Genomic DNA, 24,173 nt, shown 5'->3' with positions numbered 1-24,173 from the left:
CAGGGTGGGTGGGTCAGGACCTTTCTGATACACTCATTGTGCCTACATTATGGTAGTTCACATTATAATATGTGTGTTACCTCTAGTAGACTTCTGTTTCTTGAGGATAGGAATGATGTCTCATTATTTGATCTGTTTATCCTAGTACACACAGTGTTATGCAGTTGGCATTTTTCTTCTCCGTATTGTGAATTAATATGTGATTGCAAGAGAGTAGTTTGTATCTGTGGATTCCCTGGTGTCAAATGAGGAGAAGGAAGTGGGTATTTTGGTGATCTCAGAGACTCACCGACTCTGCTGCTTTCTGTCATTACTGTGGAGCACTGAGTACCTACTGTATGTCAGAGGTTGCTCTAAGCACTTCACATATATTGACTTATTTAAATCTCCTTAAGTTCTCTTACTGTTATCTTATAGATGAAGAACTTAGGCACAGAAAGAAGTTAAATAGTTCACCTAGTTAGTAGCAGGGCCTGGATTCCATCAAGACGATTTTGTAGGAGAGACCAGGTCTTACCTACTTTACCAAGCTCTGAGTGGTGAGTTGGAGGATTTTGACATGGAGTGATTATGGGGAGTTTGCCTGTGGAAGCATGAACGTGTGCCAGTGTATCTATAGGTACCGTATTCTGTTGCCAGTTACCCAGCGGGGGCCAGCAGTGTGTAACCTCAGAGGCTCTCAGTGAATCTTTGCAGAATGGATCTAAGAGTCTTTGTTCATACAGTATACAGTGCTGAAGTTGGCCTCTGTGATCCATGCATTATCAAGAAGCCTTCAGCTTCCTTGTATTAATAATTTTCATGAAAATAATGGCATTTCATGAAAATAATAACGAACATGGAAATAGTATGGGCCATGGCCATTGATGTGAGAAAACAAGAGTGCATATGCCAGTCTTTTTATGGGAATGATAAGGAAGAGATGAATCTTGAAAGGTGAATCAGGCATGAGATAAGGGCTTGACCTAAGTAGGTGGGAAAGGAGAGAAAAGGACACATTTGAGGGAATGTTTATGAGGAAAAGTAATTATTGGTATTAATTGGACATAGAAGTTTCAAGAAAAAGGGAAATCAGAAAACAATGACTTTGGGATTTCATGTTTGAGTGGACAAGAAAAGGCAGTTGATCATTTTGTGGGCAAGAGGATGAGTTAGGAGATGATCTATACATTTGAGGTGGTGATTATAGGGTATGTAATACGTACTTAGTGCTTTTTCTGATCACTGTCGAGCAGTACTCAACTGGAGGTGATTTGGGGCCACAAGGGGACACTTGGGGATGCTGCTAAACATCCTGCGATGGGGAGTCTAGCTCCTCCCCCGCAACAGAGAAGTGTCCTGCTCAGAGCGTCAGTAGTACCAAGGTTGAGAAATCATGCTCTAGGGAGTGTGAGGCGGGCAGGATAGATTTTTGTTCAAAGAAGTTCACATTTATAATTCCCTTTTAGTTTTCACCCTTATTCCTTTAGCGATTTATTAGAGCATTGAAAGAGCTATCAGGAAATGATTTTGTTTGTTCAATTGAGCAATCATGTACAAATGAGGTACGACGTATCAAATATTGAGGTTGCGGAAATAGAGAAATCCAGCACATGCAGCTTGCTTGCTGTCCAGGAGCTTGAGCTTAAACAAGGGAGTTGCTTAATACAAAAACTGAAACTGTGGAGAGCGTTACTGTCAGCTTCAGAGAGCATGCGGAATATAAAGTTGTCATTGAATCACTGAACGGGTGAACTTTGCATTATTTCCAAGCATGAACTTTGCAGTGGATGTTTTAGTAGTATGTGGTATCCAAGATCATTGATGGAAAGAGTTTGGGTTGTGGTAAGATGATTCTAAGTGTTATTGTCAAGTAGGATTTTGCTTTATTCTAAGAAAAATCAAGAGCGTCTCTGAAGAATAATGTAGAAAGAAGTTTTTAGTGTTTCAGAGTTTGTTTTAATATGTATGCTTTTCACATAAACATGTTTAATTCTAAAAATAATCTAGTTATAGCATAGAAGTATATAAATTTTGAAAATTTTTTTTTCTTAATACCACTTTCTAGATGTAATCACTTTTAAGAGTTTACTTCCATTCTTGTGGACTTTTTAATGCCAATAATATAGTGATTCAGCACCTTTGCTATATAATATTGCAGTGCTTTTTCCACTTAGTGTGTAATGATTTCCTTTTCATGCCTGTAGGTCTACTACTTTTATATCTGAACTGAACTGTTCCATTGTTTAGATATGCTTCATGATTGGTTACCATTCCCTTATTGAAATCCACCCACAGGTTTTCTTTGTTTGTTTCTTTTTCCCTACAGGAAGCACCGAAGTAAACAGTCTGTCCAGAAACTGCTGCACAGTAACGTTGATATTTCTGTGGAGCGCACTCCCAGAAGTATAACGTCCATAGCATTTTCATTTTATTGCATCCCTCCCACCAAAAGTTGAACCAGGCTGTGCTCTTGCCACCAAGGACAGATAAGGCTCTTTTCCCACTTTCCCTTGGTGACCGCAAATGCTAATAAAAAAGAAGCGCCCCTACCTATTCCTCTGCCCCCCTCCCCCTCAAGCCCCCTCTTCCCGCACCTCTCTGTTTAGTCTTCTTTCCCTTATTATATCCCTCTCCCATTTCTGTCTCCCCTTTGCTCTGCCACCGCTTTCTTTGACTTGTGTAATTTGACCGGGGTTTGCTTATTTGTTCTTTCTCTCTTTCAGAGTTTTCTCTTACTGATTTGTAGGAGCTCTTTAAAAATTTTTTTTTTAAGTTTATTATTTTGACAGAGAGACAACATGAGGGAGGGAGGAGTAGAGAGAGAGGGAGAGAGAATTCCAAGCAGGCTCTGCATGGTCAGCACAGAGCCTCTTGTGGGGATCAAATCCACAAAATCCTGAGACCATGACCTGAGACAAAACCCAGAGTCAGACCCTTAGCCAACTGAGCCACCCAGGCGCCCCTGTAGGAGCTCTTTTATATAGATTAACCCCTTGTATATATTTCCTCACGTACTTTATGTTCACTTGTGGTACCTTTAATCGGGGAGAAATTTAAAATTTTTCTATAAAATTTGTCAGACTTCCTTAAAGATTGTAAATATATTTTCATATTTTTCTCCTCTGTGTTTATTTCCTTATCAATAAGGAATTTATACATGATATACTTACACATGATACACCATAGACATAGGATAGACCCTTCCTCTCAGAGAAATGGCCAATATTCTCAATACAATATTGAATACTGCTGTTGATAGGAAGTACCACTTTATATGTACTGAATTTCTATTTATAAATGTATGTATATTCATATATATTTTTCCATATACCTAATTTTTATTTTTTCTTTTCAATTCCTATGTATATTACAAATATAAATACATCCTATTGGTTCATTTGCAGATGCTCTATTCTAATTCATCAAGCTATTTGCTCATTTTAATTTACTCCAACTTTATAGGAGGTCTTGACAGCTCCTAGTTTGAGCCATCTATTATTAATTAAAATTTTTTTGGTAATTCTCACATTTACTCTTTCAGATGACCTTTAACATCAATGTGGCATGTTTCTCCCCCAAAATAGTGTCTTTGGATTTTTACTGCCAGGTCATTCTTTTTGTTGTTATGTCCTCTAGAAACTTACTTGTGTGACACTTAAGCAAATTAATAAAATAAAACAAAAAAACCCTGACTCAAGCTAAAAGTAAGGCACACTTTTGTGTTACTGTCTGTCTGTGACTAGGCCCAGCCTTTTTCAGAATTTTTGCCTATTGGCCTTTAAATAATGGTTTTTTTCCATGTTATTTTTGCCTTCTCTTTCAGAGTCATATCAAATCTCATTTCATTTGTTAAGTTTTTTTCTAAATAGATACTTCGAATTTTCTTATTGTTTTTATAACATCTCTACCACCTTTATAATTATCTCTCAGGGAGGTATATAAACTCTTTGAGAATAGCAACCATGTGATTCATATCTTTTTTTTTTTTAAATCTAGTTATGTCACAGGCCAAGGTTGTATAGCCTTTGGCAAATCAACAGATTTGGACCTCAGTTTTCCTGAAGTAAAGTAGGTATAATTATACCTCCCCTACATGGTTATTATAGGGCACCTGGCAGGAGAGCATACGGAGAGTGCCCGTGGCACGGGCCAGCATGAGGAAGCTGCTATTAAGTGCAAGTAGTAGGCAGAGAGTAAAGTGAGGTTATTGTCCAAAGAAGAGATGGAGGGAAACTTGCGAAAACAAGAGATCATCTCATGTTTTCAAAATGTAAACCCTTAGGGGTTAATCATTAAACTCTATTGAATACTTGTGGGCAGAGCACTGTGTCTTTTGCTGTCAAGGATGTGAACATATGTATAAGGCAGTTTCTACCCTCCAAAAGCTAGTAGTCTAATACTGCGTGTGCTGTAAGACCAAAGAAATGAATCAGAGGTGGGAACGTCATGTGGACACACAAGCTTACGTTGTCATTAATTCGGCAAGATGATGGCAGTTGGGTGGTGCAAGGGGATTGAACCGTGTATCCTTTACAAAGGCAACATGTCGAAAAAGAGCTTCCGGACAAGAGACCTGGATAATTTTGTATTTAAGAGAAAACTTAGACACTGCTATTTAGATCTTAGCCAGGAAAGGAAACAGTGGAGCGCTGGAGGAAGCAGCCCATCAAGGAGTAACTGTGGGGGGCGGGGGGAAGGAGGGAAGGAGGCTTTGCTTTAGGCCAGGAGCATGAGAAAGGTGAATTGGACAGGTAGGGTAAGATGATTAAGCGTGGGTCCTGCCACTTGAGGTGAAGTCACAACTCTGTCTCTCTTTCTGGTCTGTAAAACAAGCAGGTTAGACTTGATCAACTGGATAGCTGTTATTACTTCCATCTGAATGAAAAGGCAAAATGATGATCAGTTCTCCTCCACCCTACTACAAACTGAACACTAGTCACTAACATAAGAATCTTCAAAATGTGTATTTTTTTTTTTTTTGGTAACCATGATTTGGTGGCTGGATTTTACATGACTTGAGGAGAGGACATTGATCATTTTCCTTTAGAATGGCACATTTTACTTTTACTTCCTAGTGAGCTATTTGATTTAAGGATTGTGTTAGTGGTTTAGGAGTCCTAAACATATACAGAACTAGAAATCATTTAATTTATTTCACTGTGTATAGATGGTCCCTCACTTACAATGAGTCTACTTAGGTTTTTCAGTCGTGCATGGTGCTGAAGTGATACGCATTCAGTAGCAACCACATGTTGAATTTTGATCTTTCCCCGGGCAGTAATGTGGTGCGGTCCTGTCTCGTGATGCTAGGGCAGCGGCCATGAGCTGACACTTCCAATCAGTCACCTGATCGGGGGTCAACAACCAGGGTGCTTAACAACCATTCTGTACCCATACAGTCAGTTTTTACGTTCAGTACAGTATTCAGTAAATTACATGAGATACTCAGTACTTTACTAAAATGTAGGCTTTGTATTAGATGATTTTCCCCTCCCAACTGTAGGCTAATATAAATGTTCTAAGCACATTTAAGGTAGGCTAGACTAAGCTATGAGGTTCTGTAGGTTAGGTGTATTAAATACAGTTTCAGCTTATGATCTTTTCAGCCTAGGCTGGTTTGTCAGGATAAAGCCCTGTGGTAAATGGACGAAGGTCTGTAGATGAGGAAATGAGCTCGCGAGCTTAAGGGAGTTGCGTAAGCTGGAAGGTAGGTCATAACTGTATAGTGGCACAGCAGGAACCGGAATCCAAGCTTCTTTTTTTTCTATGTAAGTATTCATTCCATGATGACATTTTCTGGGACTTCCTGAAAATTTAATGCCATTTTTTGAAGTTGTTATACAGTGAATGAATTTCTAGTTCATTGGGGAGGATGGGAGAACACAGTAAACAGTTTATACTTCTCTGTGACAGATTTGAATACTCATCTCTTAGTGAGCCATAACTGGCTATTTTAGTTATTTGTTCACTTCTGACCCACTAGTATGTTTTGTCTGCCATCAGCATGATGCTGATTATGAGGGGAACTTTGTAAAGTGGTTGGATAAGTGGAGGTTTATCACATTGCTGGTGACAACAGCTCAGTGGAAAATGTACTGAATGTATCTTTTTTTCTTTGACTGTGGATAACATCAAATTGAAATTAACATATTTCCAAAATAGCCCAAGTCAAGTTTATCTTTCAAGGGGAAGGTTCTAGAGTTGGAATTATTAAACCCCTTGAAATAGCATGCAAAATTTTGTGTGTATGGTGCCTTTTTCTGTCAAGTGTTGTCCCATTGTTTTCATGAGTTTTTTCAAAGGGTATGTGACCTAAATAAAAAATTTCAGAACTACTGCTTTAATGAGTGATATTCAAATCTATAATACTAGACTCATTTTCCTATTTAAAAAAAAAGACTTTCACTTAAATGACTGAATTGTTTAAATACTGTATCTTGGGTTTGATGTCTGATAGATAGGAATCACCAGAAATGAAAAGAATATATATTTATTGCATCTCCAGAAATATTAGAGGATCATATTGTGATCTTTGTGCTTAAGACTTTCTATGCCATTTTATGATCCACCTACTTTTAAAAAAGGTCAAAATTGCAGTTTTTCAGTGTATTAAATGTGTAAGTGGGGCCAACATTTTTTACATGCAAACCAGCTGGAAGTTATTCAGATGAATTTGAGCGGAAAGTGGGGAATTAGTCCTGTATCACCTGGATTTTGAGACATTTCTGTGCTTTATGGGTCTTTCCCGCATTCATTTGACGGAGGCCAAAATTCACCAGGCCTCTTTTCCACGTGTTAGGGTCACCTTCCTCCCTACACACACCACCGCCACCACTGCCACCACGCTCTCCGTTTCCTCCTTTCTTAGCCCTCCCTCCTCTCTCACTCCTCTATAGTTTGCTATGATCTGGAACTGTTTTTTGGGTTTTTTTGGGTTTTTTTTCCATAAAAAATCAAATGCCTCTGTAATCCTCAGTCTGTTTTCCTAGTGGTTTTCCCACTCCTTGGCTTTACTTCACTTACATTCTCTCAGACCTCAGGGTCTGGAATGTCAGCTTTGTTCTCTTTGCTACCTTTTCCAACACCGTTATTCTTCCACTCCCCCCCCCCTTTTTTTCTTTTTCTAAAGTTTCTGCTCCTTTGAAATTCCCGTCTTCTGCCTCAGCCACCTGTTTGTGAGTCCTTACTGAGCAACTCAGGGCCGCCTTTCCTCACTCACTGAGTACTGGCAGCTGGCATACAGTTTTCTCCCCTCAGCTCCCGATGGTTACAGCTCACCTGCGCATCGCTGTGGAAAAACACCAGCGAACTCCACACCTGGACTTTGAGTTCACCGGCCACCTGACTTCCAGTGACTTTCACCTCACCAGCAAGTCACTGTAACCCACCCTCTCCAGAATCCCGTGTTCACACTCCTCACGGCCACCTCGTTGTGCTTCTCAGATCATGACCTTCTCTTGACATTTGGCCCTCTCGCTTTTCTTCCCAGCGCAGCAGTGATCTTCCTTTGACATTTTATTTTTTTAATCCCACTTAGAATTCATGATTTATAATTTCAGTAACTTTCCCCCGCTTTTTGCCAATACCTTTAACTGCCTTGTTTCCCTGATTTCTCTTTGTACCTGTTGGGTAGAAAGTTTACCCTGAATGAAGCAATTAATGTCTTCTCCTTGTCTGTTCATAGCTGAACATTGCTAGAAAAAGTCATAAAGAAAGGCAAATTGATTCCCCTATAAATTTATTATCACAGATTTTAAAAATTCATGTATGTAAGTATGTATGTATGTATGTATTATTGTTTAAGTAGGCTTCATGCCCAGTGTGGAGCCCATAGCGGGGCTTAAACTCATGACCTAAGCTGAGCTCAGGAGTCAGAAACTTTACTAACCGAGCCATCGAGGTGCTCCTCATAAGTCCTTTTATTTATTTATTTATTTTTAATATTCTTAAAAATTTTTTTTGATGTTTATTTTTGAGATAGAGCACACAAGTGGGAAAGGGGCAGGGAAAGGGAAACAGAATTCAAAGCAAGCTCTGGGTTCTTAGATGTCAACACAGAGCCCGACACAGGGCTCGAACTCCTGAGCTGTGCAATCATGACCTGAGCCGGAGTTGGATGCTCAACCAGCTGAGCCACCCAGGCGCACCCCTCACAAATCTTTTTTTTTTTTAAGTTTTTGAGTATAGTTGACCTATGATGTTACATGAGTTTCAGGGGTTATCACAGATCTTAAGTGGGCCTTCAGTAGTATCCAACAGATCCCAGCCTGCAATGATTATTGGAAACTCTTTGCTTCACCAGTTTTGTTTTGTTTTACTTTTCTCATTCACTCTTGGTCTCACCAGGTAACTGGCTGCTTTGTTATGGAGAGAATAGAATTTAACCATTAGGGATTTTCATCTTCCAGCTCCTCAACATATAAATCTGCCTCCTGTTACAATAAAAAGAGCCTTTCGCCTAGTTTGGATTCTGCCTGTGCTTCCTCTCCCACCCCTCTGCCCTCTCAGAAATTCTAAAATATCTGAATGTGGTCCTTTCTCTTCCTAACAGTGCCAGCCAGTCTATCTCAAAAAAGTTTTTTCTGTCAGCTGACCTTTTTGCTACCATTCTACCCTAACTTTCCCTTTCCAGCCAAACTTTTTAAGAGTCATTTGCATATATTCTCATCTAAAGCCCTTCAGACCAGATTTGACTCAGAAATCAGAATTTTTTGGATTTAGAAAAGCATTGACACTCCCCAAGGTGGTGGTAATGTCGGTGGGATGTGGGGCAGCAGCCTGTAATCATCGCCTTGTTTCTGACCTTGACACGTATGGCTTTTCACTTTAAGTGGGATAAATAAGGACTATAAATAGCTTCATGTCAGTCCTGGTCAGTTTTTTTTTTTTTAAGTTTATTTCTTTATTTTTAGAGAGAGAAGAGTGCAGGGGGAGGAGCGGGGGTGGGGGGCGGGAATCCCAAGCGGACTCTGCACTGTCAGTGCGGAGCCTGACATGGGGCTCCAATTCAGGAACCATGAGATCATACCCTGAGCTGAAATCGAGAGTCAGACACTTAAATGACTGAGCCACCCAGGTGTCCTGGGTCAAGTTTTGCTTCCAAATTAAAACAAAACAAAACCTTATTTTTTCAGAGCTTTTGGTTTTGGAATTACAGATAGATTGTGGAGAGGTATCGCTACCTCTGTTTTCTCATCTTCTTTTTTTTTGTTTGTTTTTTTTAACCCGTCCTGGCTTCTCTCACTTCTCAAATGGCTCTTGCTGATTCTACCAATGACCTTTATCTGAAGAGACCATGTCACTAGTGAATGTCTTCAGTCCTCAGACCCTGGTGGTGCCAGCTCCATCAAACACTCTTTCCTTGGCTTCCTCGGCCACCTGCCTCCCTGGCTCTTCCCTGTCACCCTTTTGCAGGCTCAGCGTCCTCTATCTTGTGATTAAAGGCTGGATTTCTTCCCAGTCTCTGTTGTGATCTCACTTATGTCTGTGCCTTCAACTAATTCTGTTCTAATGAATCACAAAAAGATGCTCCAGCTGAGACCTCTCCTTGAGCTTGACTTTTTATCTTCTCCTCTCTTTCCTCTTCTCCCTACTTGCTTACATCTTTTGGTGGCTTCCTATTCTCTTAGAACAAATAGTACAATGTTTGGTGTGGTCTAAAGGCCCCGCATGGCCTGGTCATTGTCCCTGCTTCAGGTCCATTTAACTCTGCTCCCTTTCCCTTCTGCTTTTACTTCCTCTGAGTTGGCGTGCTGCCTCCCACAACGCAGTCACTGTACACGTTACCCTCGGTTCGCAGTGCTCTTCCTTCTGGGTAGGTCATTCCACTCATTTTTGCATCACTGCTTCGACTCGTAACTTTCCTGTGGAGGCTGTCTCATTTGTGTACCCTATCACCCATGTACGCTTCTAACACTACTAACAAAAATTTTATTTTTGGTCAGTTAGTGTACTTTCTCCACTAGAGGTGAGCTCTTTCAGCACAAGGATTATGTCCGCTTTCGTTCACCATCATGTTTCCAGCATAGGGCTTGACATCTAGGCAAATAACCAATGTTTTATCTGCATTCTATACATTAATTTATTTCTGATTTTAAAAGTAGTTTATGTATGTATATTTAGCCAGTGTAGCATGTGCAGTTTCTGCAGATTTAAGTGGACCCAGTCCTAATGTAGTATTACTAAACGTTATAAGGATACACTGTAAAGAATTCCCTGAATTACCTGTGCGTTTTTTAAAGGATCAAATGCATAAAAGCCTTCCCTTGATCTAACTCATAATTAACTTTGTCCTTCACTCTTTCTCTATTGACCTCTTCCCTCATATTCTTGACAGAGATCAAATGTCTTACTAAGCTTAGTATTGTGCCCACGTAAAATATATGCAGGACCCAGCACAGTCCAGCAGACTGTTAACTTGCTCATCAGTTTATAGGTATCACGGGATTAAAAATAGCTTAGCCATCTGCTAACTGACCAGACAGTTTTAGTAGTGTGAAAGGGCGTGGTAGGAGAGAGGGGTCTAGGGTCGAGGGTTCTGTCAGAGCAAGGCTCAGAGCAGGAGCCGCCTTGTGACTTCTTAATACTGAAACTTAAGAGTCACTTCAAAATTAGGAAGAGATTTGGTGGAAGTTAAGCATAGCATAGCCCCGGTAGAAGGGGATTTCCCAGAGTGTAGGGTGACAAAAGAATTTCAGCATTTTAATGTTCCACTAAATTTTTTCAGAGAAAAGAATCTGTATAAAGATATAGATTACATAAAACTTAACTGCCATGTGATAGATTTATATAATATGTAATGTGCAACAAATATTTCTAGAAATCAACTTTAATTAATTAGCCTTGTGTATTTTACTCTTTAATTAGGAAAATCAGTAGATTCCCAGTCATCTCGAAGTGAATCTGAAATTGTGCCAAAAGTTGCTAAAATGACTGTATCCGGAAAGAAGCAAACTATGGGATTTGATGTGCCTGGGTAAGGTTTTACCCCTCCTGCACCTTTTTTTTTTTTTTTTTTTTTTTTTTGAGATTGGTATTGTCTTCCATTTGACTGTAAGAAAGAGAACAATTTTAATTTTGTGTGATGTGTCATTAACATTGTAGTACTGTGGGTCCTCAGAATGGCATGGTCCAAGGGAAAGGGGCTGATTCTAAATGATGTATATCTCTTGATCTATCTCATCGTCAGTGTCCTCATGTAAACTGAATAAGTTTTAGCTACTTTAACAAAAAAAAAAAAACATTTTGTGAAATCTAGCACTGTGAGCTAGGGAATCCTTATGCCACTAGATGGCGTAGGTAAGCAGTGTTTGGGAACTAATATGGTGGGTGAATCATAGAATCATTAATTTAAAAAGTTTTTCTGACTATGATCTTTAAACTCTTTTAGATTTTCAGGTTGAATAAAATGGGTCATTAGAACAAGGACATAAAGTATGAAATGAAACATACCTAGAATTTCAAATCTAGTGAGAAATGATAAATTCTGTGTTGTTCTTATCACAGTCCCTAGGATTCTCCTAGGAGTTTTTGTAAACAAGGGAAGTTGGTTGTCTGAGACTTAACAGCACAGTTTAAAAACATTAACTTTAAGCCTCTTTAAAATTTTCTTAAATCTATTACTTATTAATTATGTATGTTTTGTCTGCCATTTAGATAGATAAGGATCACTGTTATCAAATGTAAACAAAGAATAGAGGATTTAAAAAAACATTTTTTAACATAAACTAAGCAGCGTCAATTTTTCTCCCTTACAACATTCTTCTATCAAAACTAATGGAAGTTTCTTGAGTCTTGGTTGTGAAGAATCTTAAAGATCACTTAATTTAGTTTTTTTATTTTAAATAATCAACACTTTATTCACTGTTCACTATATAATAAATTCATGAACTTATTCTAATTCAGTGAAAGGAAAAATTCCATATCTAGGACACTGGATGAATGAAAAAGTTACATTTTAATTTGGGTAACTTCTGCCACTTAAAATAATTTTGAATTGTCATTTAGTTAACAAAACCTTAATGCATGTCCTTTCTTCCTGAATTGGGATTGGGTTGTCCGGAATCAGAAATTTCTTTTTTATCTTTATGTCCTGGAACTATTTAATCCTCTTATGGGATTATTTTCATTGAGAGAAGAAAAAAGATAGAATATGCAATTCTTAGTCTAAGGATTTAATAATCTTAATGCAAAATGTTTTAGAGGGCTTAGAAAGCAACATGTAGATAAGCTGAAATTCACATTTGAAGTAAATGGATAGTTACCTATGGGAATAATTAGAAAAAATAATGGATAAAAATGATCAAGAGAAAAATAGTAAGTTACAAGTAAATAAGTCTTGACAACCTAACTGTACTACTTTACGGGGGGATATAAGCCTTTCAGAATCTTACAAGACTACACGCTTCATGAGGGCAGGGCCATTAATGTTCATCATTGTATTTCTTTCATAGAATAGTTGTTTAAGTTTTTACTGATCAGAGTCCTTGGGGAAATACATTTTATTTTAAACAAAGACTTGGAAATATGTCAAGGTGAAAAAACAGCCTGTGAGTCAATATTTTGATATAAGCTCCATAAAAGACATTATCAGAACATGAAAGGTTGGTAGGTACAGATCAGTTTACTGAGAAATATGTCCTGTTGCTCAAGGACCAAGCTCTATTTGTATCAAGTACTTATCTAGGACTTTTTAGGGATAATACTTAGGCTCTTATCTGATTTGGTCTTGAGAAAGCACAGAAAAACATAACAAAACACTTCTGAGTAAGATTTCAGCAGCATAAATATCTGGATAGTGTGATTCCTCGTGACAGTTTGTAACAAAAAAAAAAAGGGTAACACATTGCTTAGAAGAAAGTGAAATAGCAGACTTTTTCTTCACTAATATTAAAGATGGCAAATACTTCTTCAGACAAAGCTTATTTGAGTATAAATGATTCAAAACTTGCATAGAGAACACATGCTCTTAAATCTAAATTAACTACCTTCCCAGTGTCATTTAAAAAAAAGAAGGCCTCTAGATTCATGTAGAAATATTCCCACTTTTGTAAAGATGGTTTAGGGAAAAAAACAGAGTAATCATTTTATAATAATAAATAAGTTTACAAAATTATATCAGAAAGCACCTGAAAAAAAAATTTGGCCAACTTTTTCTTTCATGTCGGTCAGTAGTTCCAACCCTGTACCCAAATTAGTAATTTAAAAAAAAAAATTATTCATTTATTTTTGAGAGACGGAGAGAGAGCGCAAGCAGGGGAGAGGCAGAGAGAGAGGGAGAGAGGATCCCACGCAGGCTCTGTGCTGACAGCAGGGCCCGGTCCCGTCAACTGTGAGATCACGACGTGAGCCGTGATCAAGAGCGGGCCGCTTAACCGGCTGAGCCATCCAGGTGCCACCCAGAATGGTCATTTTTAGGCCTCATCTTAGAGGTTTTTTCAAAATCTTAAAAACACTGACTTCTATTTCATAATAATAAACCTTCAGAAGGTTTTCCTGAGCACAGACTTACCTAGGATGCTTTTCTAATTACTTCGGTCATGTCCTTCTAACACTATACAGTTCGGTCACCTGATTTGCATTTTACCTAGGATTTACTTGAAAGGGAATGTTTTTGTGAAACCAAGAGAAAAGCAAACCTTTCATTCTACTGAATCATAAAGGAAATGTTCAGGTGAGACCCATGTCTTGTGAAGCACTTCCGGAAGGTGCTGAACCCACCCAGCTCTGCCTGGCATAGCCATTCTGCTTGGATCTCTTCTCCGTACAGGAGTTTACGTCGGCTTTCCTTTGAAGGAAAGCTTCTGTAACTACAAACAGAAATTTGAAACCAGAAATTGTGATTTCTTCTAGGTCTGATCAGAACCAGAATCCGTGTCTAGTTACTTTGAGTGAACACTTAGTATAATTTGTAGGGTCCCCCCCCCCCAACTTGTCTAAATGCACAGCTGTCACGTTTTGGTTTTAGAAGCTGTGTTCATTCAAATGTTTGCAAATTGTAGTCTAAGATTTCACTTGATTGAGCCTGAGAACTGGACTCTCTTCCCACAAACTTAAATTCTTTTCCCTGTGGTTCAAGACGAAGCTTATCTTTCTAAGCAGTGTTAACAAATGAACACCAGAACTGTTAGTAGAGATTTCAAAAGCAAGAGAAAGTAGGAGTGGATGGGAGGTTTTTGGTGAAGTTGCAAATATAACTGATATGACTCTTTCCTGAGGCCTAGGACGAAAGGTCAGTGATGAGCATATAAAATTGCCCTGAGAAGGAAAAATGAGTCTTTTTTGTTACAGTGTGCAAGAAGAAAATAGACTTACTAATCTCACATAAACTGTTATCTGTATGTAATTCTTGCCAGTTCCAAATTGAGTTGGATAGAATTGGTTTCATTTTTAATAACTCGCAAGTTAACTTGTTCTTTGTCCTAATTTTTGTTAAGTATAGCATAGTCTGGTTGATTAGATCACATTGCTTCTAGATGCCTGTGGTAGCCCTGGATACCGTTTCTGTAGGTAATGCGCAAAGAGCTAATGAACTAAGGTCAGTATTCCCTTGTGAGGCATCATCATTATCACAGGGAGAATAAATTATGCTAGGTGGCTTTGTTTCTACCTTATGTATTTGAGTCCCTCACTAGATTGTAAGCTCTTGGCTAAATTAGTGGATCAGTTTCTCATCTGCATCTTCTTTTCTTTTCAATGTCACAGTCAATGCTGCGTATGAGTTATAGTTTTTTAAAAATCAGGTATCTGTTGAATTAATGGATTAAAAACGTCTTTGCTGAAAGTATTAAGAAAATGTAGACATTCAGAGCTATCTCCTTTAAGGGTGGTATTAGAGCAAAACAGATGGTCTCTGTCCTGTTGGAAAGATGAGTTAGGGATAAACCTATTCTTTTAATAAATACTACTTTATCTCTAGGAACACGTTTGGTGCCACCTTTTACAAAAATATTTCCTTTATGCCATCTGTTTTGATAGGATTATATGGCTAAGGCTTTTGGCTGGAATTCAGTTACTTTACAGGATATTTTCTTCTTATCTTAGTTTTTGGTAGACTCTTTTTCTCGTGGGACCTTCCAGGCTTGTATTTGTGTGGTTTGGGTCTGGCTACTTATCATTTCCAACTTCATTGATTGGCCACTTAGCAGAGATCATTTTTGGTCTCTGAGGGTAAGGAGTAAGAACAGCTTCTCTGCCCTTCTGACATTATTGGATGTGAGTTGAGTTGGTTTAACACGTTTTTTTCTATCTCTGCTTTCTGTAGAGTAACTGAAGAAAATGGTCATAGTTTCCACACACCTCAAAAAGGACATCTTAGTGAAGAAACCGGCATTGCTTCTTCTGACGTTCTTGACACTGTTTCTAAACCAGTTCTTCCATCCCACACCATTCAGACGTCAGAAGAGCAGAGTTCAGCACCAACACCAGTGAAAAAGACTGGCAAGCTGAGGCAGCAGATAGACGTGAAGGCGGAACTGGAGAAGCGGCAAGGAGGAAAGCAGCTCCTCAACTTGGTAGTCATTGGTAATGCCCTTTGCTCCTCTGGGCGGCTGGTCACCTGTGCTTCGGCCCGGCAGCTTTCTGGTGGCAGCGTGCAGACTCATTCCCAGTCCGAGTTTCCGTATGGGTGTCAGTGGACATAAGCAGGGAGGCATTGCATCGTGATGCTTGCTTGTCACCCCGTGACGTGATGTGATGCCAGATCACCAAGGAGGTCATTAGACTTGCTTGTGGCATTTTCATTTTGTGAACGTTTTGAACATGGCATGTCTTATTGACAGTTCTAATTTCTAAAAGTCAAGGAAACTTCCCCCCTCTCTAAAGGGATGCTCTTTTTTTTTCTCCTTTATATTAACTATCATTTGATAAAAATTGGTACTTACTACTCTAAACACTGACATGAACTATTGGATTACGTATTCATGCAATGCCTCTATGTGAACAACATCTGGGAAATGTACCTAGTATTAATCCTGAATCAATTTTCCTTAGGTCATGTTGATGCTGGGAAAAGTACTCTGATGGGCCATATGCTTTATCTTCTGGGTAATGTAAACAAAAGAACTATGCATAAGTATGAACAGGAGTCTAAAAAGGCTGGCAAAGCTTCGTTTGCATATGCATGGGTCTTGGATGAGACTGGCGAAGAAAGGGAAAGGTAGTCACTATATTTCAAAATTTTCAGTTTGAAATGATATATATAATCTTTTAATAAGTATGCATTATGTGTTGATTATGTGTGAAACATACCATGAAGTATTTTAGAAACTTGTTTTAGAGAAAAGCTTTTAATTATCAGGGAAATATTTTTATGATAGCTTTCATTGTATCTATTTGCATTTTCTACTCTTCCAAATTCTATGAGAATAGTTTAAGAGAATGTTTATCAAAAAATTTAAAAAAACAAACACAAAAAAAGGCAATGAAAACTCTTAGCTAATTACTCCGTGAGAGAAGTTTCAGTTGTCACTTCCCTCAGTGTATGTCAAATTGACATGATTTTGAAGTAAAATTATGAATAAGACTTTTAATTTTATATCAGGTGACTTTACAGAAAGGTAACTTTTTGTAGCAAACTGTCTTCTGTCTCAAATTAAAATGACCAATAAATTTAAATTATTAGACTTAATTCATCTTTATGCTTTCTGTACTATGTTTTTATGAGATACAGTTAACAAACGAGTAATTAAACCTATCCCCTACCGTATAGGTTTAATCTAGTCAATTACTCCTGTATCTGTCTCTGTTCCCAATGCTAACTCTGCAGGCGAGAGAGCTACTCATAGACCTCTGGTCAAAGTACTTCTTTGAACAAGTCTTTGTAGAGTAGTGATATCACATTAGAACGGTCAGGTATGAGGGGGCACAATGGCACCTTCATTAGGACACAAAGAGGACATCTCATAATTAAGTGAAATGGCAGGTATATCAACTGTGTCAAAATAATCACTAAAGACTTTGAAGTCCACTGAAGGTCCTAAATCCACAAATAAATTATTCCACGTTCCCTATCTTCCTTCTGAATATTAGGGAATATATTTGGATTTTCATACTTTAAAAAAGTGTGTATTTATTTTTTTGGAGTCTTGAATAGTATACATTATAATGTGTAAGGTAATTCTCAATAAAGGGAGTCACACTATTCCTTAGCTCTTCTGATAAACAGAGTTTTATATCATTGTGTGTTTTTTTTTTCCCTTGTAGGTATCTTTTTTATTCTATATTGGGTCACAAGCTTGTTTCCCAACCTAATGAGAAAAATTGGAAAGTGAATATTGGAAAACAGGGAAATCTTTATATGATGTCAGTGTTAGAAGACTAAATAATTTGCACCTGTCAGTTTATGAAACAGATTATTAAAATATACAGCTCTTTAGTTGTCTGTTGCTCCTTATGATGCAAGTTTAGAATATTCTTTCATTCTGTAAGTAGATAGCAGATGCTTCTAGATACATGAGAGTTTTAACTCACCACTGTATGTTCCTTAATTGTATTTCAGAAATACAGTGTGTTACTTATCCCACCATGTTAAATATTGATAAATCTTCTGATCGTATGCGGAACAGACATGAATTTTATATCCTTAGTGTGACAAGTGCAGACCAGAGCTGGCTCAGAAGAGTGTATTCTGCTCCAAGCAGTCTAGGGAGGAGCTCAGAATAAGTCTTGGTTCATCAGTATCCCAGGAAATTATTTGAGGATTATGAGAGAGAACTGAGCATCTTTTTTACCAAGTCAGATGGCCCCTGGTTTCAGATTAGACTAGAATGATCTGATCAAGGAGACACACAGTCACCTTACTGCTATGCTAGGGTGGACACATAATTTATTACAATTGTTAGTAAAAGGGAGTGCTTATTCATCATTCTGAACTATTTGGGGCAAACCAAGATGAATGATTACCCAGTTTATTGCCCACTTGATTTTCCTTTCCCAACATCTGGAAAGACTCAGCACCCAGATAGACCCTCCCTGGACTTTCTTATAATCTGAACCTACCTTTTTATAGCTAAGAGGAGGCACTGTGTTGGTTTCCAAGAAGGATGAAATTAGATGTGAAACAAACTATTATTTATCTCTCTTGCTTCTTTTTTTAAATTGCTATCTCCTTTGATATTTTCTTTTTTTCTAAATGTATACCATCCTGACCTACTTACCTTGCAAATGAAAGTTTTATAAATTTATAATTAGTGAAGCATCTACATTAGAAGATGAAGAAAACTCCCTCCTGATAGTGGTCATTCTTAACTTCATCTTTTCTCCTGTTCAGTATTTACTGTTTCATTTTCCAGAGATGCCCCCCATTCAGTCTGCCTTGCCTCTTACCAATAAAGGGGGGTGGGGCGTGAATGGGAAATATCCAGCATTTTGATTAAACTTTGCTGCATCCACAATCTTATTTTAAAGCTATGTAAGTGCAATTTTATTATAGCAGAAATTCTAGTCCCACCTGATACCTTAATTAGTCAAAATAATAGACTAATAAAATTCCCATTGTTACTTAGGAATTTAGATTGTCATTTAGCCTGTGTTATTACATAATTTGATCCAGAATAGTACTGATTATTTCTATAATGTGTTCTAACCATTTTGTTTTCTTTAAGGGGAGTAACAATGGATGTTGGTATGACAAAGTTCGAGACCACAACCAAAGTGATTACACTAATGGACGCCCCAGGCCATAAGGATTTCATTCCAAACATGATTACGGGAGCAGCCCAGGTACCAGAGAGTTCCTGAATTAGAGTACATGGATTGTACATAAAATTTCCTATGCTGAGGTTATAATTCTAGATTGTAACTTTTTAAATACTGTAAATTAAAATTTTTGAACTTTTGGAAAAATTTGAAAAAATAGAGACATACTTTATTTTTATGACCTTATTGGCAATATATAAAACCTTTTTAAATTATTATATAGAAACAAATGTATAAAAGCTGTAGGCTTCTTAAAAATAAAAATAATGGTAAAGTACTTAATGTGGTATAGCTCTGTATCATATTAATAAGTTGGAGTGCATATTTGAGTATCTGTCTTTTTCCTATATTTATAGTCTAGGGCTGTATCTTTTTAAAGAGCTGATTTATGCAGACGTAGTGAAGCTTGGGAGTATTGCCCTGTGGTTTATTTACTTTTTCTTTTCAGTTTACTTACTTATTTTGAGGGAGAGAGAATGAGGAGGGGAGGGGCAGAGGAAGAGGGGGACAGAGGATCTGAAGTGGGCTCTGCGGTGACAGCAGAGCCAGATGTGGGGCTCAAACTTGTGAACCACGAGATCATGACCTGAGCCAAAGTCGGACTATTAACAGACTGAGCCAACCAGGTGCCCCATTTACTTCCTTTGTAGGATTAAACAGCAATTGGAATTTATAGAATTACATGGTTCTTAAGGATACTAAAAAAACCCCAAAGGTAATATCTTTAAATAAATAATTAAAACAATGGGAATAGCCCTGCACATAGAGGACATTGATTTTTTTTAATAATAGATGATTATTGGAAAATATGATGAGTTCAGAAGTTTGCCGTTGTCATTTGGCAGAAAATGTGACTTAGGCAACTGGCCACTTTCCGAGTTCTTAACAGCTATTTAAATGGAATGTTGTTGTGAGCACTTGCCAACCTAAAAAGGGTTTTATATGATTAAATTCAAATATATTTGAAGATAAGTGAGAAAATATTCTATTTTAGAAAGTTGAGATATAATTTCAGAATATTAATTTAAGGTACATGGACTGAACAAGATAATGAAGATAGTAAAATAATCATTATCACTCTGGATTGAATACCAAATATGAGCTAGACGCTGTATTAGATGTTTTGTATGCATTTAGTTTAATCCTTACTATAAAAGTATACATTCTCTCTTTTTTGTTGTTTACTTTAAAGATTTAATTTTTTTAAAATATTTGTTTATTTTTGAGAGAGAGACAGGACACAAGTGGGGGAGGGGCAGAGAGGGAGAGAAACACAGAATCTGAAGCAGGCTCTAGGCTCTGAGCTGTCAGCACAGAGCCCAACACAGGCTTGAACTCATGAGCTGTGAGATCATGATCTGAGCCTGTCAAACACAACCAACTGAGCCACCCAGGCACCCCTTAAAGATTTTATTTTTAAGTAATCTCTATACCCACCATAGTGTTCAAACCCACAACCTTGGGACCAAGAGTTGCATGCTCTACCAGTGGGAGCCAGCCAGTTACCCCAATCCCCATTTTATAGTGTAGATCATGACCAAAGGATATGATACATTTTTCTCTTTACTAAAGGATACAGTATATTTTTGTTTCGTTGTGTGTGTTTGTGTCTATGTGTGCGTGCGTGTGCGTGTGTGTTTTCTTTTAATGAATACTACTGAATGCTTACTGTGTGCCAAGCACTATGGTAGGCAGTATAGGGCTATGATGAACTGCAAAGCACATTTTGATAGTTTAATGAGAAAGGCAAACATCAAAACAGTAAAATGTCCTTGAATCCTAGAACCTTAGAATCCAGAATAATCATAATGATCATTTATTTCAAGCTCCTAATGGAATTAGGATAGGAAAGGACTTCAGAAAGTATCTAACTGAATTCTGTTATATGACAAATGAAGAAATAGGTTCAAAATATTAGGTAAGTTAGTGTGCAAAATACTGGGGTAGGCTTTTAGATATACAAAGAAAAATTCAGGGTATGCTGCCTGTCCTCAAGGAAGTCACAGTGTAGGAAGGTAAACTTGGAAAGACAAAAGGCTAATGTAAATATATTACAAGAAGAATAAATGTGGTATACATGACAAGGAAAGATCTCTTTTTAGTGCTGGAAAGACTTCCTTGAAAACGTGTGGGGATTTGAGCTCCCCAAAACAAGCTGTTGCATAAAAGAATAAATTGCCCTGAGGTTTTTTGGAGATGGTAATAAGAGAGTGAATTAGGAAGAATACTTATTGCCTTACATATCTTAGTGCTAATTCAGTGAATTTCAAATTTCAACCTAAGAAAATAAATAAAACTTGACTGTTATTGGCAAAACCTGGTTAGAAAGAGATTTACAATTATTGAACCTAGGACTTGGAAGGTCAGGGCTGCATGCTTTATATAAACTACACTTACACTTCAGTGTTTCTGTGAAGGAAGTAGATTTTTTTTCTTTTTGAAAAGTTTTTATTTTAATTCCAGTTAGTTAACATACAATGTAAGATTATTTTCAGGTGTACAATATAGTCATTCCATCCTTCATAAAATACCTGGGACTCCTCATAAACAAGTATCAGCCTTTTTTTTTAAGGTTTTTATTTAAATCCCAGTTAACATACAGTATAATATTATTTTCAGGTGTACAGTTTAGTGATCCAACACTTACATACAAGGAAGTTGACCCCTGATGAGATTAGACATATCTGCCCGAGGTGGGAGACACAGATGAGCGAAAGCTGGTTTTGACATGAGTTGCTCGGGTTTGTGCTCTTGAACAAGAGTCCTTATTCAAAGAACTGAAGAAGTTATGGGTCCACATTTTAAGTCATGAAGGATTAGAAATGAATGCTGCACTTCAGAGGAGAAGACAGGCGGAGGTAGTTGGGTAAGAATAAACGGATAAAGGACAGAACTCATAGTGTAAATTGCCCCCACCAAAGTGTGTGGATGATACTTCTAATTTAATTCTAGAGTTCTGTTCTGAGCAAAATATCTGATAAACTTTTACTTACTTTGTGACCATTTTATTTCTCATTGCGGTGAGGACTAGATGGCAATGCATGTGAAATTCCTTAAAAACTGGGTAGCACAAACATCAAGTGTCATTGAGGGAACAAGAGAAGCGCTATTGTGGACGCTGTTCTGACCCAAAGGCCAGAGCGGTTCACGTGGACGGAGTGTAGGAGGACCCGAGAGAGAGAGCGCCGTCACCAAGTACCGGAGGCAGCTCTGGAGAGGATTGCCAGTCAGTCTGTCGTGGGTTAGACTAAACCAGGTTTCTCTTAGAACACGGAAGCCTGCAAAGGGGAAAAAATCAAAGTGTTCCTTTAAAGAATGTCCTGACGATGCACCGACAGAAATAATTGATGATAATGAAAATGGAGGAATACCTACGATTGCACAAACTTTTCTGCAAATTTTCAAAGACTGCGTCCACGTGATGCAGGTGATGCTCAGGAGGAAGCATCAACACAAAAGAATAGTGGGAACCCGTGAAACTAGCGTTCACTTAAAGCTGCAGAGGAAAAGGAGCTAAGGCAGACATCAGCTTTTTCCCTTCTTTTTTTGTGTGTCAGTGGGTATGAGAGGAAAAAATGGCTTTCACCTGATTCCCAGAATGTACCAGAAAGGTTAGGAAACATGTTAAGTTGAGGTTCTTTTTCTTGGCCGGAGAGGGTGAATATGCGATTTTTGGATAATTCATTTATTCAGTTTTTCATCATGACAAATAGTAGTCTGATAAATATCTTTCTGCATTCATAATTCTCTAGGATAAATTCCTACAAGTGGAATTGACAGGAAGCAAAATATATATAATTTTATGGCTCCTGATACTTAGTGTGAAAACGCCCTCCAGATTGTTTGGTCCTTACATAGTCACTGCCTAGGAAGGCCTTGGGTCCCTGCACCCTGGCCTACAGTAAATCGCTCTGCCTTGTAAATCTGGCTTAATGTGATTTAGGGAAGGAAGAAATATATTGATGTATTTTAATGTCCCTTTTTTTTTTAGTTTCTAGTATATTTGAATTTTTTAATGTTTCTTGGCCATTTATATTTCTTCTTTAGCAAACTGCTTGTATCCTTCTTTACAGAGCAGTCAGAGCTGTGTCTTTTTTTTCCTTTTTTAGTAAAGGCTTTATAACAAGATTATAATTTTTACCAGTATCTATCCCTGTTTACTTATGTTTTAACTGTGTTAAGGTTTTTCCTCTTTTGTCTGGATATTTTAATTGTTATATAATCAAATATGGGAATTTTTAAATCCTTTGTATCATTATCTTTGGCCACATGCTAGTTCTTTTAATATTTAAGGTTTAATCCATCTATGTAATTCTTTTGTTTGATTTGCTTTAGGGCTTAGTGTCAGGATAGAGTCTGCCATTAAAATCTGACCACAATTAAAAGAAAATAAAATGAAACCTGACCACAACTAATTGAGTAATATGTCCTTTGAATTAAAATACTGTGACATTATTTCTAATTTTGATTATTTCTTCTTTCTTAGGCGGATGTAGCTGTTTTAGTTGTAGACGCCAGCAGGGGAGAGTTTGAAGCTGGATTTGAGACCGGGGGACAGACGCGAGAACACGGCCTCCTGGTTCGTTCTCTTGGGGTAACGCAGCTTGCCGTTGCCGTCAATAAAATGGATCAGGTATTGGAAGCCGATTGAGAATTCATTTCAGATGTTAACTAAAATGTTATTCTGCCTAATCGATGCCCTCAGATGTGACTAGTGTATATTTTACTAGTCTGGTTGCCATATTTTTAAAAAAATTGCATGATCCTGATATAAAATAAATGAGATACTAGAAAATTTTAAGAAAGAAAATACCTTCTAATTTTCAGAATTAATTTTAAAAATTTAAATTTTTTAAATTGTTTTAGTTAAAATAATACACAATTAATTTAGTATAAAGAAACCGAAAATAACCCATATTTCCAACTCTTTTTCTTTTTCCCCCTAAAATCTTTTAACCTTTCATTTTGTGCATCCATCCAGTTTATTTTTATAGATTAAAATACTTTTCTTTATAACATTGCATTATAATCTATTTTGCCATCTCCTTTTTGAAAAAACTGATAATGTTCTTGTGCATGTTTCTAAGTAATTAATTTTTATATAAAGAGGTTTTTATAGCTTTATTCTAGTCTATTTTAAAAATATACTATAACTTACTCAAATAATCCCCTACGTTTGAATATTTCCCTCTGTGTGTGTGTGTGTGTGTGTGTGTGTGTGTGTGTGTGTAGTGTAGTGTCGTGTATTTAGAAATAGTTTATTTTCTGGAAATTTCTGGGCCTAAGGGGATGTACGTTTTTAAGACTTGCTATATATGATCAAAATGCCTTGAAGAAAACTTCTAATATTTACTCTTGGCACGTATGGTGTAGTCATTTTCCCAAACTCTTATCAACACTGCTGTTATTAAATGATTATTTTCCAATTTGATATGCCAGATATATTTTCTTAACCTACTCTTCAGTAAAGGTTAATAATATTTAAATGTAATTTG

At 37.5% G+C, this 24,173-nt stretch overlaps 1 protein-coding gene across 3 annotated transcripts in view; it reads left to right on the top strand.

Moving 5' to 3' along the window:
* The window catches only part of HBS1L (HBS1 like translational GTPase), an 84,658-nt gene that overhangs the window by 39,910 nt on the left and 20,575 nt on the right, over positions 1-24,173 (top strand). For 2 of the 3 annotated variants that reach the window (XM_029943563.1, XM_029943562.1), the window contains exons 5-9: positions 10,849-10,957; positions 15,245-15,504; positions 15,973-16,138; positions 18,585-18,702; positions 23,165-23,311. In XM_029943563.1, coding sequence (XP_029799423.1) covers positions 10,849-10,957; positions 15,245-15,504; positions 15,973-16,138; positions 18,585-18,702; positions 23,165-23,311 — 800 coding nt within the window. Of the gene's footprint in view, positions 1-4,025; positions 4,051-10,848; positions 10,958-15,244; positions 15,505-15,972; positions 16,139-18,584; positions 18,703-23,164; positions 23,312-24,173 lie in introns of those variants that run through there. The other variant, XM_029943565.1, reaches the window with a different exon arrangement.

This window comes from Suricata suricatta, chromosome 7 (assembly GCF_006229205.1).
Source record: "Suricata suricatta isolate VVHF042 chromosome 7, meerkat_22Aug2017_6uvM2_HiC, whole genome shotgun sequence".
Lineage (NCBI taxonomy): Eukaryota > Metazoa > Chordata > Mammalia > Carnivora > Herpestidae > Suricata > Suricata suricatta.
The sequence above is the reverse complement of the archived record's forward strand: the minus strand, read 5'-3'. Positions and strand labels throughout refer to the sequence as shown.